Source organism: Chiloscyllium punctatum, chromosome 29 (genome assembly GCF_047496795.1).
Source record: "Chiloscyllium punctatum isolate Juve2018m chromosome 29, sChiPun1.3, whole genome shotgun sequence".
In the NCBI taxonomy this organism is placed as follows: Eukaryota; Metazoa; Chordata; class Chondrichthyes; order Orectolobiformes; family Hemiscylliidae; genus Chiloscyllium; species Chiloscyllium punctatum.
Window position 1 is genome coordinate 68,906,090 of NC_092767.1, and position 15,810 is coordinate 68,921,899.

General features: G+C 46.9%; 1 protein-coding gene across 1 annotated transcript in view; it reads left to right on the forward strand.

Moving 5' to 3' along the window:
- sympk (symplekin) overlaps positions 1 to 15,810 on the forward strand; it is a 52,779-nt gene that overhangs the window by 21,712 nt on the left and 15,257 nt on the right. Inside the window, exons 10-18 of the mRNA XM_072549342.1 lie at positions 403 to 553; positions 3,043 to 3,253; positions 4,139 to 4,286; positions 5,946 to 6,181; positions 9,813 to 9,894; positions 9,987 to 10,100; positions 11,787 to 11,934; positions 13,857 to 14,017; positions 15,200 to 15,308. Of these exons, the coding sequence (XP_072405443.1) occupies positions 403 to 553; positions 3,043 to 3,253; positions 4,139 to 4,286; positions 5,946 to 6,181; positions 9,813 to 9,894; positions 9,987 to 10,100; positions 11,787 to 11,934; positions 13,857 to 14,017; positions 15,200 to 15,308 (1,360 nt within the window). The remainder of the gene's footprint in view (positions 1 to 402; positions 554 to 3,042; positions 3,254 to 4,138; positions 4,287 to 5,945; positions 6,182 to 9,812; positions 9,895 to 9,986; positions 10,101 to 11,786; positions 11,935 to 13,856; positions 14,018 to 15,199; positions 15,309 to 15,810) is intronic.

Here is a 15,810-nt window from a genome sequence, read left to right on the forward strand (position 1 = left end):
ATTGAAGAGTGATTTTCGAGATGTTTTATAGATTACGAGAATGGCACCAATTGGAACAGTTCCTATAATTGTGTTTAAAATGAGGTAGAAGAGGAAAGAACTTAAAACAGAATCCCGGCAAGTCTTTTTCCAAAGATGGTGTGATACTGTGAAATGTGCCATTGGAGTTAGTGGTCCAAACAGAGAGGGTTCTTTCTGTGTTCAAGGGGCGGTATATATCCAGGTTGTTGGAGAAAGTGCTTTGCATAGACATTGGGGTACTCGAACGCAGAGACTGGTTGACCCGTTGCTGTTGTAATTTCTGTGTTGTTCTTGAGGGGCAGCAGGTGCTTGGTCTATTGTATTGATGATTATGTTCAGTGCTAGGCCCCACAAAGAGCTTACCTCCTTTGCATGTTTCAGGTTTTGATCAGCATGGTGTACCTTCCAGATGTGATGCCAGCCTCCTTCCAGGCCACCTACACACCGGTTGAATCAGCAGGGACAGATGCCCAGATAAAACACTTAGCCCGGCTCATGGCCACGCAGATGACGTCAGCAGGTCTCGGGCCAGGTAACGTGGAGAAACGGAGGCCCCTCAAATGGATGGGAATGTGTATCTGGTTGTGGGTTTTATCTTGTCTGAGGTTACCTGTTTCCCATGAGAATCTGGGTTTCTATAGTATCACCATCTGCACTGGACAGAGACGAGAGAGAACTGAAACTCGTATTCTCTGAAATCAGCGTGTCTTTCTTAACGTGAGTTATGGTCAGTTTTAATAACCAGCAATGACCTTCGATTCTTTAAATAAGATTGATTGTTTGGGTGTACACTGAAAACCTAATGCTCAGTCACTTATTATTCTCTCACTCAAATACAGTTAGAGGATAGTGCCATTTTATATGTTTTGTTTTATCCCTTCATGGGATGAAGGTGTCACTGGCTAGGCCAATATTTTTTGTCCATCCCTACTTGCCCAGAGGGCAGTTAAGAATCAGTGACAGCACTGGTCTGAAGTCACATCTAGACCAGATAGGTAAGGATGGCAGTTCCCTTCCCTCAAGGATATCAGCAAATCAGATTTTTTTTTTCTGACAATTGGCAATGATTTTATGGTCTTTGGAACTCTAGTTTTGGATTCCCCCTCCCGGGGAAGAGACCCTTGCTATTTACCCTATCCATGCCCCTCATGATTTTATAAACCATTATAAGGTCACCCCTCAGCCTCCGACTCTCCTGGAAAAACAGCCCCAGCCTATTCAGCCTCTGCCTATAGCTCACACCCTCCAACTCTGGCAACACCCTTTAAATCTTTTCTGCACCTTTTTAAGTTTAACAGCATCTTTTCTATAGCAGGGAAACCAAAATTGTACGCAGCGGCCCGACCAATGTCCTGTACAGCTGCAACAAGACCTTCCAACTCCTATAGTCCTGGGCACAGTTCGTGTTTAATGTTGTGACTGTGAGATACTTTACTGTGCACGATACCATCTATAACAGATGTTTTGATTGACAGGAATCTGTGATGTGTGTCTGCATGCAAGATAAATAAAACTCCCCTGACCAATTGGGCAGTGCTCTCATGATGTAAAAAGCATGTCCTCCCAGTAATGCTGTCCACTAGTAGTTATTTATCATTTGAGAGAGACCACAGCACGTTTCATTATGACTCAGTGCAGCCATCACTGAAAGGGACTTGTACGTTAATAACCGATCGAGACTCGAAGCTAGTTTTGTGATTTCAGTCAAAATTCTCTTTAGCTGCATTCCCACTACACATGGACATTGAGACAAGCAAAAGTAAGGGAATGCCTTTAGTTTATTTGTTCCACGCTCACAACTTCATTTGCTATGATTTGGAGGTGCCGTTGTTGGACTGGGGTGTACAAAGTTAAAAATCACAATACATCAAGTTATAGTCCAACAGGTTTATTTGGAAGCACTAGCTTTTGGAATGCTGCTCCATCATCATTGCAGTGCTCTGAAAGCTGGTGCTTCCAAGTAAACCTGTTGGACTATAACCTGGTGTTTCGTGATTTTTAACTTTGTTTGCAATTGCTTCATTCTGGCTGTCACTGGGTTCAGGTACTTACAGTATCCCAGACTGAATGTACTTATCTTCTGTAACTCCAGTCACTACTGTGGCCTTCAAGTGGTGCACAATGAGCCTGCTACTATCCTGTCAGTAGGTAATACTGGAACATGGGCAGAGAGATGGCCATGACCATGAACACTGAAGTGTCACTCAGAGATCATTCCTTTTGAACCATTTTTAATTTTGCTCCAAATGCTTATTTATGTCATCGAGTCATACAGCGTGGAAACAGGTCATTCAGCCAAACTCTTCCAAACTGACCAGATTTCCTGAACTGAACTAGTCCCGTTTGCCTGCATATCCCTCTGACCTTTTCTATCCATGTACCTGTCTAAACATCTTTTAAATGTTGTAATTATATCTGTCTCTTACACTTCCTCTGACAGCTCATTCCATACACACACCACCCTCTGCATGAAAGAGTTGCCCCTCGGGTCCTTTTTAAAACAATTGGAGCGAAGATGGAAATTTTCAGATGCTTGGTCATCAAGGGCGTCAAAAAGAAAGACTTGCATTTGTGTCAAACCTTTCATGACCTCTGGATGTTCTAAAATGCTTTACAGTTAATTACAGGGAATGTGGCACCCAATTTATACATGGCAAGGTTTCACTAATGTATTTGAAAACGTCAGCAAATCTGCTTTTAGCTTGTTTGTTTTTGGAGGTAACTATTGTCTACAACACCTGGGTGAATCCCCTGCTCTTTGAAATAATGTCATGGGGTTTTTTAACATTTGTCTGAGGGTACAACCAGAGTCTGTTTGATGTCTCCTGTGTATGGCGATACCTTTAACCTTGTAACACACTTTCAGTATTTCACAGGCTGCGTTTTGTGCAGTAGTCTTAGCAAAGGCATTCCTGATGGTGCTGATTATGTTACAACGGAGGGAAAACGGCTGCCCCTCTAGGTGGGTTTTGCGTTTGAGGGGCAGGCACTCCTGTCATTATCTGCCTGCTTTTCCCTCAGGTGTTGACCAGATGAAGCTCCAGTCTGATGAGGACCTGAAACAGGGGAAAGATGTGAAAAGTGAGGGGCTAGTTATCAAGCGGCGTTACTCCATGATGCGGCACGGCCAAGCCATCTCTGTTGTCGGAGCACCCTTTACTCAGCCCACCAAAGAGGAGGAGATGCAAGCAAAGCGGCGAGTGGAACCCATTTTGCAGTCTAGTCAGTCAAGGTAGATGGTCACTTCGGAAAATGGACACTCAGATGACTGTGTTGCTCAGGTGCCTAGGCTGCGAATAGAATGTCCCCAACCAACAGGCTCAACAAATGCCTGCATTACTATAGCATCCTCTCTAATGTAGAAGAATATGTAAAGGCTGTTTGAGGAGCATCAGTTAAAGGCCCTCTGACACTCTGCCATGTCGAGAAAAATGGGTGTGTGACCAAAGGCTTGCTCCAAAAAAATATATTGTAAGGAGCATCTTTGAGGGGAGACGGGGTTTTAAGAAGAGTTTAACTGGAAGCTAGGGGAGGCAACGGCCTCGTGGTGTTATCGCTAGACTGTTAATCCAGAGACCCAGGTAACATTCTGGGGGCTCAGGTTCAAATCCCGCCATGGCAGATGGTAGAATTTGAATTCAATAAATATCTGGAATTAAGGGTGTAACAAAGACCATGAATCCATTGTTGATTGTTCACTAATGTCCTTTAGGGAAGGAAACTGCCATCCTTAACTGGTCTGGACTACATGTGACTCCAGACCCACAGCTATGTGGTTGACTCTCAAATGCCCTCTAGACAAAAAGGGTTGGGCAATAAATGCTGGTCCAGCCAGAGACTCCCTCATCCTGCGAATGAATTTGAGATAAAAGCTGAAGGTACTTGTGCCAAAGGATGGATGTAAGGAATTGAGAACAGCACAAGGATTGCTTGTGGCCGTTTGCAGCCCTGACAGAGATCTGCTAACTGAACAGAGGAACAGCGATGTTCATCCGAACCTAAGATCTCTAACTGGAGCTGAAGCTTCTGTAACCTTTTGGCGTGTTTTCAAACCTTCCCTTGCCCGGGTACCGGTTAGGTCCTTTCCAGAAGCTGATAGGTTATTTGTTGTTTGCAGGCCGGGGCAGAGCGGGCGGAAGAAGGTTTTCCGCCTGGGAGACGTCGTCCAGCAGCTGCCTGCAGATAAGATCGACAAGCTGAAGCTCGGAGCCGTGCAACGCATCCTCAAAGCGGAGAAAGCAGTCGCGCGAGGTGGAGCTGGAGCGGTATTGTGTGCTTTTTCCTGTAACATTTGTGGCCATGGACCTTCTGCGTTTGTGTGTGGGGATGTAACGGAGAGTCGGAGTTGCTCCTTAAGCCTGCTGCACCAGTCAATAAACTCGCTGAATTTCTACATCAAATCCACTTTCCTGCCCTCTCCCCATAGTGTCTAAAAATCTATCTGTCCCAATATTGTATTTTATCCAGCGACTGAACATCTTTATCTTTGTCAGGTGACAATATCAAAGATATGCAACTTTTTCAACAAAGAAATCTCTTCTCAGTTCAGCCCAAAATAGTTGACATCATTATCCTGAGACATTGCACTAGCTGTGTCAGACAGGCTGTCTGAACTCACCCCATTAAACCTTACACATTTCTGAGATCATTTTTCATTTATTCTAATTACCTGGAGTTTACACCCACCTACTCAGTCTCCCTTTGTAGTACCCTTAGGTCAGGGATGAGTCCAGCGAACCTTTACTGTGCTTCCCTTAGGCAAGAATATCCTTCCATTGATATGGAGCCCAAAACTGCACAATCCCCTAAAAATGTGGTCTTATTGTAATCAGGATTATATAATTGCATCAAGCCTTCCTTAATCTTATACTTTCTACTCCTTTTTATAAAGGATGCAATACTATTTGGATTCCTAATTGCTTACTGTACATATAACCCTTGTATGTCTCATGCTATAGCTATCCTCTCCTATTTAATCCAAGGTTTTTTAATAAGGTTAGGTTTGGGTTGAGTTGGGCGGGGGCAGTTGGGTTTGGGTTGAGTTGGGTGGGGGCAGTTAAGGTTGGGTTGGGTGGGGGAGGTTGGGTTGGACAAGGGCGGTTGTGCTTGGGTTGGGGGGGTGTGGTTGGGTTGGGCGGGGGTAGCTGAGTTTGGTTTGGGTTGGGCAGGGGCGGTTGGGTTTGGGTTGAGTTGGGGCGAGGGCAGTTGTGCTTGGGTTGGGGGGGTGCAGTTGAGTTTGGGTTTGGGGGGTGCTGTTGGATTTGGGTTGGGGGGTTGCCGTTGGGTTTGGTTTGGGTTGGGTTTGGGTTGCAGTTGGGTTTGGGGTATGCGGTTGGGTTTGATTTGGGTTGGGAAGGGGCGGTTGGGGTTGGGTTAGATTGGGTCCCCAATTGGGGTCATGAGTCTTGAGGCAACAATGGCTGCTATGGGGGTCTGACTGAGGTTTAATAGATTCATTCCCGTTCTTGCTTCAAAATCGGGTCATAGGGTCGGTTTCTGTGCTGTATGACTCTTTGGTCCAACTCCTCCGTGCCAACCAAGTTTCCCAAACTTAACTCGTCCTGTTTGTCGGCATTTTGCACGCATCCTTCTAAACCTTTCCCATTGATGTACCCATCCAGATGCCTTTTAAATGTTGTAATTGTACCAGCCTCCACCATTTCCTCTGGCAGCTCCTTCCATAAACGCACCACCCTCTGCATGAAAATGTTGTCCCTTAAATCCCTTTTAAATCTTTCCCCTGTCACCTTAAACCTCTAGCTCTGGGAAAAAGGCGATTCACCCTATCCATGCCCCTCATGATTTTATATTGGGAATGATGGACTGCCGCACTTGTATCATTAGAAGTATTTAGACTGCCCTCCCTGGTCAGATTCTCTGCTGTTATGTTACGATTTTCTGACTCTTCCACTTCTCAATTCCAGATTCGTGTGAAGATTCTTGCCCGTCTCGTGACGCAATTTGATGGGAAGCTGAAAGGCAAGATGATGGATTTCATCTTGGAGGATATCCGGAACCGTGTGGACCTTGCATTTGCCTGGCTGTACCAGGAGTACAACCTGTACCTGGACAAGTGGCCCAATGGCAATCTGGAGAATTACGATGAGTGTTTGACCAGCTTACTGTCTGGGCTGCAGGAGAAACCAGACCAGAAGGATGGGTCAGTAACTATGCTGATAGAACCCACTCTCAACACTTCTAATCAAACTTTGCTAATTGTTTTTCCAGCTTTCTCCATCACCCTCTAATCTTGCTGGGGTAGGTTTCCTGTTGTACCTCACCAAAGTGACCATCCTTCTTGAATGAACCTGTACAGTGTCATTGAGGTGTGCCACGCAGCCACGGTGGCTCAGTGGTTAGCGCTGCTACCTCACAGCGCCAGGGACCCGGGTTCAGTTCCAGCCTCAGGCGACTGCCTGTGTGGAGTTTGCACATTCTGCCTGTATCTGGGGGTTTCCTCCGGGTGCTCCGGTTTCCTCCCACAATCCAGGGATGTGCAGCTTAGGGTGGATTTTCCTTGCTCAACTGCCCATAGTGTTCAGGGATGTGTAGGTTAGGGTGGATTAGCCACGCTAAATTACCCCATAGTGTTCAGGGATGTGTAGGTTAGGGTGGATTGGCCATGCTAAATTACCCCATAGTGTCCAGGGATGTACAGGTTAGGGTGGATTGGCCATGCTAAATTACCCCATAGTGTTCAGGGATGTGCAGGTTAGGTGCATTCAGGGGTAAATATAGGGTGGGGGAATGGGTCTGGGTGGGTTACTGTTCAGAGGGTCGGTGTGGACTTGTTGGGCCGAAGGGCCTGTTCGCTCACTGTGGGGATTCTATGCTTTTTTATATAAAAAAAGACCCTTTGGCCCATCAGGTCTGTGTCTGTCTAAAACAAGAACCATGCTATTCTGATCCCATCTTCCATCACTTCACCCATGTCCTTGAATACTCGGTATCACGTGTCTAGATACTAGTTAAATTATGTGGATTTCTGCTTCTACCAGCCTTGTAAATGGGGAATTCCACATTCTTCCACAACATGTCCTTGCATCCCCTCTAAACATCTTGCTTCTTACCTTCGAGCTGTGCACCCCCAGTCATTGATCCATGTTTGGGAGAAAGGTTTCTTCCTATCTGTGGCACTCCTGTTTTTACACATCTCAGTCATGTCCCCCCTCAGTCTCTTCTGTACCAAGGAATACAACTCCAGTCTGTCGATTCACTTTTTCATAACTACATCTCTCCAGCCCAGACAACGTCCTGGTGTCCTCTAAACTCTCACCAGTGCAATCATATCCTGCCCATAATATGGACTGCACGCAACAGTCTAACTGTGGTCTATTTAACATTTTATACCGTTTCAGCATAACTTCCCTGCTCTTACACTCTCTGCCTTGGTTACTAAAAGCAAGTATCCCATATAGAGTCATAGAGCTGTATAGCACGGTAACAGACCCTTCTGTCCAACTTGTCCATGCCGACCAGTTATCCCAACCCCAATCTAGTCCCACCTGCCATATACCTTGTTAACCTGACCTCCTATCTTAAGGGACCAGTGGACATACCCACCAAGGTCGTTCTGATTCATGGTGTTTCCCAGGGTCTTGTCTTATTCTTCATTTATTTCAAGCTGCTGTGAATATTAGATTATTTGGTTATGGAGTGGATCGCAACATCCGGAGTTTAGTCCTGTTCTGATTAGATATATTAGATTCCCTACAGTATGGAAACAGGCCCTTTGGCCCAACCATTCCACACCGAACCTCCGAAGAATAATCCACCCAGACCCATTTCCCTTTGACTAATGCACCTAACGCTACTAGGCAATTTAGCATGGCCAATCCACCTGACCTGCACATTCTTTGAATTGTGGGAGGAAACTAGAGCTCCCGGAGGAATCCCACATAGGCACTGTCCAAACTCCAATGTCCAAACTCCACAGAGACACTCACCCGAGGCTGGAATCGAACCTGGGACCCTGGTGCTGTGAGGCAGCAGTGCTAACCACTGAGTCACCATGCCATCCTCAAGATTAGATTCCCGACAGTGTGGAAACAGGTCCTTCAGCTCAACAAGTCCACACTGACCCTCCAAAGAATAACCCACCCAGACCCATTTACCTCTGACTAATGCAGCTAACACTATGGACAATTTAGCAGAGCAAATTCACCTGAATGGCACCTCTTTGGACTGTGGGAGGAAACCCACGCAGACACAGGGAGAATGTGCAAACTCCACACAGACAGTCGCCCGAGGCTGGAATTGACACCGGTCCCTGGTGCTGTGAGGCGGCAGTGCTAACCACTGAGCCAGCGTGCCACCAGACTTGCTATATACTAGGTGACTGCAGAAAATTATGGATGGGACCTCAGACATTCTTGATAGATTTGGCTTATCGATACACCATCTGCTGAACCTTTTTGGGTTGTGTGGATGAAAAGAACCTGCCTGTTGTCACTGGGAGCTCTGGAATGCAGACCTAAGCCTGGTTGGTCACTCAAATGTAAACTTTAAAAAAAATTGATGATTATTTGTTTCAGGCAGCTGACTTCTGCTTTGTAGATGCACTTCTGGCTGACCTACCACTTTAGAATACTTAAGTTCATTTAAAACTCTGTCCAGGTCATAACCCACGGCACACGTCAGGCCTGTGCTCGCTGGCCCAGTCAGTCGGCACTTTGACTTAAAAATTCTCCTTCTCATTAAATTCTCTCCATGGCCTCGGTCTACCAATCTCCTCCTCCAATGATCTGTAATCTTCACCCCGGCCTACATTCCCCTTAAACATCTGTGCTCCTCACATTTCAACATTCTGCTCACCCCTGATTAATGTGCCACGTTGACCAAGCTCATGGTCATCTGTGTGACTGTACGATGGCTTTAAGAAGTGTATTTTGTCCTGGTTTTTTTTTTTGAAGAGAGGTTTTAAGTCAGAGGTGAAGAGCTGCCTAATGAAAGTAAACAGCATGTGAGATTTTGGGTTTTTTAAGTTTGGAACAATAGAAGCAGCCTGATTGGGTGGGGTCAATATCCCACAGAATCAGGACTTTTTTGAGTTTTTCAGTAGTGGTTGCTGGGGTCTGAAAGCTAAGTTTGGAAGCTCCAGTTCATCTCTCCCTGCTGCACTGTCTCTCTTTCTCTCTGTTGCACTCTGTCTCTCTGAGGTTTCTCGATGATTTTCTTCCTGGACTGGAGAATTGCCTGTGAGACCATCTATTTTCCTGAATTTGCCTTTGTCAAGGGTGTGTTGATGGGATGTTACCATATTGGAACAGTTACTGTTCAGTAGTAAAATAATCTATTTAAACTTTCCAACAGAGTTAATTATTCCAATTGCTTCCTTTTTTTTTGTCATATTTTAACTACAATGTTTTCATAAAGTGTGTTTTGCTTCAAATCTGGTAGTTTGACCAATCAAATTGCATCCTGAAAACAATGCCTTACACTTAGCCTAGACTTCATAACATTTTCTCATTTTAAAGGTATCTGAGCATATTTTGAAGAAGTTTGTTCTGGTCCATAAAACCCGTCATATCTCCTTGTGTGGCAGATTTTGTGGGATAATGCTTCTCTGAAGTGTTTTGGTGCCTTTTCTACTGTTTAATAGTGCTGTATGAATACGAGTTGTTGCTTTCGCCCACCATTCATTCCAGTCTTTTCATATGCCATTAGTGCAATAGCAGACCCTTGATATTAGCAAGGATGTATTATGGATGTGTGCTTCCCAAATGCTGCAAGTTTGTTGTTGTTGTTGTAATTTCTGATTGTTTTTCTCACTGTCCATCTTCCTCCATTAGGCTGTTTACCAAGCTGGTTCTGGAAGCTCCGTGTATAACTGACAGTGCGCTAGAGGTGATCCGCAGGTACTGCGAGGATAAGGTAGGTATCGGGATACTAGCAGTCGGTTGCGCTGTATACCCTTTTGTCAGTTCCAAAGTGCTGGTGATGACCCTCCCTTGTCTTTCTTGCAGACTCGCATCTACCTTGGAATGTCAACACTAAGGGATCTGATCTTTAAGAGGCCTTCAAAGCAGCTGCAGTACCTCCATGTGCTGCTTGATTTGAGCTCTCATGAGAAGGATAAGGTGAAAGACACAAAATGCAGCCACCCCCGCTTCAGTTCTTAGCTTCAATTTAATTATCCACCATTTCTATCTCACACTCTGGTCTGTCTCCCCGACCTGACCTCCCCCCCCCCCCCCCCCCGCCCCCCCACATCCCCCACCTGCCCCCCGCCCCCCCACATCCCCCACCTCCCCCACCTCCATGGTCTGTCTCCCCGACCCGACCTCCCCCCCCACCTCCATGGTCTGTCTCCCCGACCCGACCTACCTTCCTTCCCCCCCCCCCCCCGCGCCCCCACCTCCCCCACCTCCTTGCCCCAGTACTGTTTTCCTTCAGTCCTTAAGGGTCGAGAGTTGTGGCGCTGGAAAAGCATAACAGGTCAGGCAGCATCCGAGGAGCAGGGGAATTGACATTTTGGGCATCAGTCTTTGCTGATGAAAGGCTTAAGCCCAAAACGTCGACTCTGCTGCTCCTCGGATATTGCCTGACCTGCTGCGCTTTTCCAGCACTACACACTCGACTCTGAGCTCCAGCATCTGCAGTCCTCCCTTCCTCCTTTGTTCCTGAAGGCTCAGACTGTCACAGGGCAGCTCTTCCATGCCCACCCTCAGCCTTCCTGTAATAACCTCTTGGTGGATTATTAGCTTTCTAACTCGAGTAGTCCCAGTGTTCGCCCTTGGGCTGCTGCACAAAGGTAGGCTAATTCAACACAGAAACTGGGCCTGCATCTGTTGAGTATCAAGAGAGCTCTAGCCCACACCTGCCTCCAAATCTGGTGGTAGTTTTCAAGTCTCACCACAGAGTGTGGCGAACACCCACCTAAACTGACGCGGAAGTGCACTACTGCTCTATACTCTCAAGCCTTTTAGTTCAGTTGTGATTGTCTCCCCTCTGGAATGGGTATAAAAGATATGATGATGTTTTGATAGAATAGAAAAGATTCCTAGAATCCCTACAGTGTGGAAGCAGGCCATACGGCTCATCGAGTCCACCCCGATCATCCGAAGAGCATCCTACCTTGACCCGACCCCCGTCCTTGCAACTCTGCGTTTCCCATGGGGAATCCACCTCGCCGGTAGAACTCTGGAAACTCCTCCATTTAGCACGGCCAATCCACCCGGACCTGGACATCTTTGGACTGTGGGAGGAAACCGCAGCACCTGGACTTCGCACAGTCGCCCGAGGCTGGAACCGAACCCGTGTCCCTGGTGCTGTGAGGCAGCAGTGCTAACCACTGAACCACTGCCGGTGGTTCAAGAAAATTATTTGGTAGCTTTCCCCTAGTGTCCTGGCTAATATACATCCTTCAACCAGCATTTAAAGAAACCTTGTTACCAGATTGCAGTTGTCTGGCATGATGTACGCATGCTTTGCCACCTATGATTACACTTTGATATTAGCTCTATGGCTATAAATGCTTTGTCTTGTCCCAATGGTTGTGAGAGGCACCATATAAATGAAAACTGTTTACCTCCTAAAACTCAGGCAGACTAAGGCCAGTTGTAGCCACGCCTGCTCCAGCATCTGAGAAAGAGCTGAAGAACTATAAATGGGCGTTGGCAGCTGGGATCCTCTTTACCTATAGCACCCTCCTGCTAGATGCTTTGATTCATTGGGAACCACCTGTTTGTAAAATGAGGGCGTCTAAAATGGAAAACTGGGCTGTCCCCTGCCAACCTGTTCACTGTCAGGTATCTCCTCTCCAGGTCCGCTCCCAGGCACTGATGTTTATCAAAAGAATGTACGACAAGGAGCAGCTACGTGACTACATTGAGAAGTTTGCCCTGAATTACTTGCAGCTGCTAGTTCACCCCAACCCACCCTCCATCCTCTTCGGGGCTGACAAGGACACAGGTGAGAGTTCTACACGTGGCCGTGCACCTTTCTGACTGTGTGATAGGTGGCTGGGGATATTTAGGGCGCTTTGTCTATTGGCTCGCTAGTAGACTGTGTGCGTGTTCGCTGTGTTTTTCTCATGCATGGGGTGCAGATATTGCCGGCTAGGCCAGAGTTTATTGCCATCCCCAGTTGCCCAGAGGGCAGTTAGGAGTTGGAACACATTGCTGTGGGTCTGGAGTCACGTGTAGCTCAGATTTATTAGATTAGATTAGATTACTTACAGTGTGGAAACGGGCCCTTCGGCCCAACAAGTCCACACCGCCCCGCCGAAGCGCAACCCACCCATACCCCTACATCTACCCCTTACCTAACACTACGGGCAATTTAGCATGGCCAATTCACCTGACCTGCACATCTTTGGACTGTGGGAGGAAACCGGAGCACTCGGAGGAAACCCACGCAGACACGGGGAGAGTGTGCAAACTCCACACAGTCAGTCGCCTGAGGCGGGAAATGAACCTGGGTCTCTGGCGCTGTGAGGCAGCAGTGCTAACCACTGTGCCACCGTGCCGCCCACTTGGCAAGGGCATCAGTTTCTTTCCCTCAAAGACATTACTGAATCAGGTTTTTAAAAAAAATCATTCTTGAGAAGGTGGTGATGGGCTGCTGTGGGCTGATCCACGATGCCACTTGGGGCAGGGGATTCCCCAGGTGAGTATTTTCGGGCAGTCAGGAGTTGTCTCATGGTCACTACTTCCTGATTTTTATTGAACCCTACCATGAACCCACATCCCCAGAACATCACCAAATAACAGTACCTCAAGTCGTCATTTCCCCTGTGCGTGGATAGAGTGATTTAACCCCAGGGCATCAATGTGGACTTCACCAGTTTCCTCATTTCCCCTCCTGCCATCTTACCCCAATTCCAACCTGCCAGCTCAGCACCGTCCTCATGACCTATCCTGTCAATCTTCCTTCCTACCTATCTGCTCCACCCTCCTCTCCGACCTGTCACCTTCATCCCCACCTCCACCTCCATCCACCTATAGCACTCTGTTGCCTCTTCTCTCCCCACCTCTTTTCCCCCCCCGCCACCCATTTATCTCTCCACCCTGGAGGCTCCCAGCCTCATTCCTGATGAAGGGCTTTTGCCCAAAGCATCGCTTTTCCTGCTCCCTGGATGCTGCCTGATCTGTTGTCCTTTTCCAGCACCGATCTGATCTAGTCTCTGATCTTCAGCATCTGCAGTCCTTACTCTCACCTAGACTATGTGTTAATGTGCCTGATAAAGGAACATGGCTATGAAAGCCTGTTAGATAAACCTGTTATAACCTGGTGTTGTGTGACTTCTGACCTAGACAATAGAGAACGAGACAACTTAATCTCACCACATAGTCCTGAGTAATTGCAAAAATGTAATCATTCTTCTCCCTGTGTCTGCGCAGGTTTCCTCCGGGTGCTCCAGTTTCCTCCTACAGTCCAAAGATGTGCAGGTTAGGTGAATTGGCCATGCTAAATTGTCCACAGTATTAGGTGCATTAGTCAGAGGGAAATGGGTCTGGGTGGGTTACTCTTTGGAGGGTCGGTGTGGACTGGTTGGTCCGAAGGGCCTGTTTCCCCACTGTAGGGAATCTATTCTAATCTAACCCAGTCGGTCCTACACGTGACTCCAGGCCAACTGCCCTTTGAAATGGCCCAGCCAGCCACACAAGGGCAATTAGGGCTTGGCACAAGTGCCAGCCTTGTCCATTGACACCCATGTCCAGTGAGAAATGGTTTAGTTAGGATGTTGGTCAGCTGACCGAGGAGGTGGTGGTACGTAGATTATCTGTGTGGATCAGCTGTCTGGGTTGGGAACATGTCTGAACGGAGTCTGGTTTTTATTTTAAGTTTTTTTTAATTTAACCTTTTAAAAAAAAAAATCCTTTGACTGACAGAGGTGGCAGCCCCTTGGACGGAGGAGATGGTGAAACAGTGTCTCTACCTGTACCTTGCTCTGCTTCCCCAGAACCACAAACTTATTCATGAACTTGCTGCCGTCTACACCGAGGCCATCGCTGATATTAAGCGCACAGTGTTGCGGGTCATCGAGCAGCCGGTAAGTCAGCAGATTGCTGCTTCAGCCCCACGGCCAGAGACCCGATCACCCAATCAGGTTGACATTCCCAGTGTCCTTGTGAGGGGGAGTTGCACTGGCAGAGGTAAATTTCAGATGGGTCCACCTCTGACAGATGGATGTGAAAGTCTTGTTTAAAGAAGAGCAAGAAAGTTCCCCTCAGTGCCTTGGTTGTTATAGATCCATCTGAGTTGGTTAGCTCACTTGGCTGATTTGTGACGCAGAGGGAGGCTAACAGCACCTTCAGTTCCTGCACTGGCTCAGGCTACCATCTCAGCCAATGAATAAAAGAAACATTTTGGCCAAAATCCCCTTGCTGTCGTAGTCACTGAGTCAAACAGCATGGAAACAGAACCTTCGGCCCAACCAGTTCATGCCAAACATAATCTCAAACTAAGCTAGTCCCACCTGCCTGTGATTGGCCCTCATCACTGAAACCTTTCCTATTCATGTACTTATCCAAATGTTTTTTAAACATTGTAATTGTACCCTCATCAACCACTTCCTCGGGAAGTTCATTCCATACGCGAACCAATTCCATACGCGAACCACCTTCTCTGTAAACAATTTATCTTTCATGTCTATTTTAAATCTCGCTCCTCTCACCTTAAAAAATGTACCCCCTAATCTTGAAATCCCCCACACTACAGAAAAGGCAATTAATATTAACCCTGTCTATACCCTGGCTGATTTCATAAACTTCTATAAGGTCACCTCTCAAGCTCCTACAATCGAGTGAAAGAGGACCCAGCCTTTCTTTATGACGTAAACTTTCCATACCCCCACCTCCCCCCGCCCCCCACCGACCCCCACCGACCCCCACCGACCCCTGCCATTGCTTCAGCCTCAATTGTACTCGAGTGTCTGGAGTGGGACTTCAACCCACAGCATCTTCATTGGTCATGAGGCTCTGAGGTACTGAGTGGTTGCCAAAAGCGTGATGTTCCTTTTCTTTTAACATGATAGCTTGTTGAATAGCTAACGTGAAGGCAGCTTGGGTCCCTTCCCAAATTGCACCATTCCTGCCAAGTGGCTCTGCCTCATTTTTCTAATCCTGGGTTTGGTTGGCAGTCTTTAGTTCAGTTGATGGTGTAATTCAGAAAGACTCACAAGGAATGTGTTTCCACATTGGTGTTGTAACCCTTTGTTCTCCTGTTGCTTCAGATCCGAGGGATGGGAATGAACTCGCCTGAGCTGCTTCTGTTAGTGGAGAACTGTCCAAAAGGAGCAGAAACCCTTGTGACTCGTTGCCTGCACATTTTGACAGACAAAGGTGACCTTGGAGCCTTGTGTTGCTCTCTGCCTGTATCAATTTCATCAGTTTATCCACATCATATGATTCCTTTATCTATTAGGTTTAAACAGTGCAGTAATGCTGCATGGAATACAGCAAGTCCTCACTTAAAGTTATGGTTGCTTTCCTGAGAATCATGACTTTGTGAGTCGCAGTTTGCCACAGAATGCGATAGTAAAGCCACAGTAATAGGATCATAGAGTTGTACAGCATGTCTGTCCCAATGTTGGGCCCCTTTGAGCGTTTCTGTCCAGGAAAACAAATGTATAAGTTGAAATACTGTACCGTGCGTGGATTGCACTAGGTATTCTGAGCTGAAGTACATGGAATACATCGCTAAATGTAACAATAATACAATCTGCAGGATACTCACTCTACAGTTATTAAATTGACCAGTTTTCATTTAGTATCAGAAGTTCATTGGTGCAACCTAGAATTACCTGCACTGACCTACATTTGCCACTAGATGGAGGCCAAACTT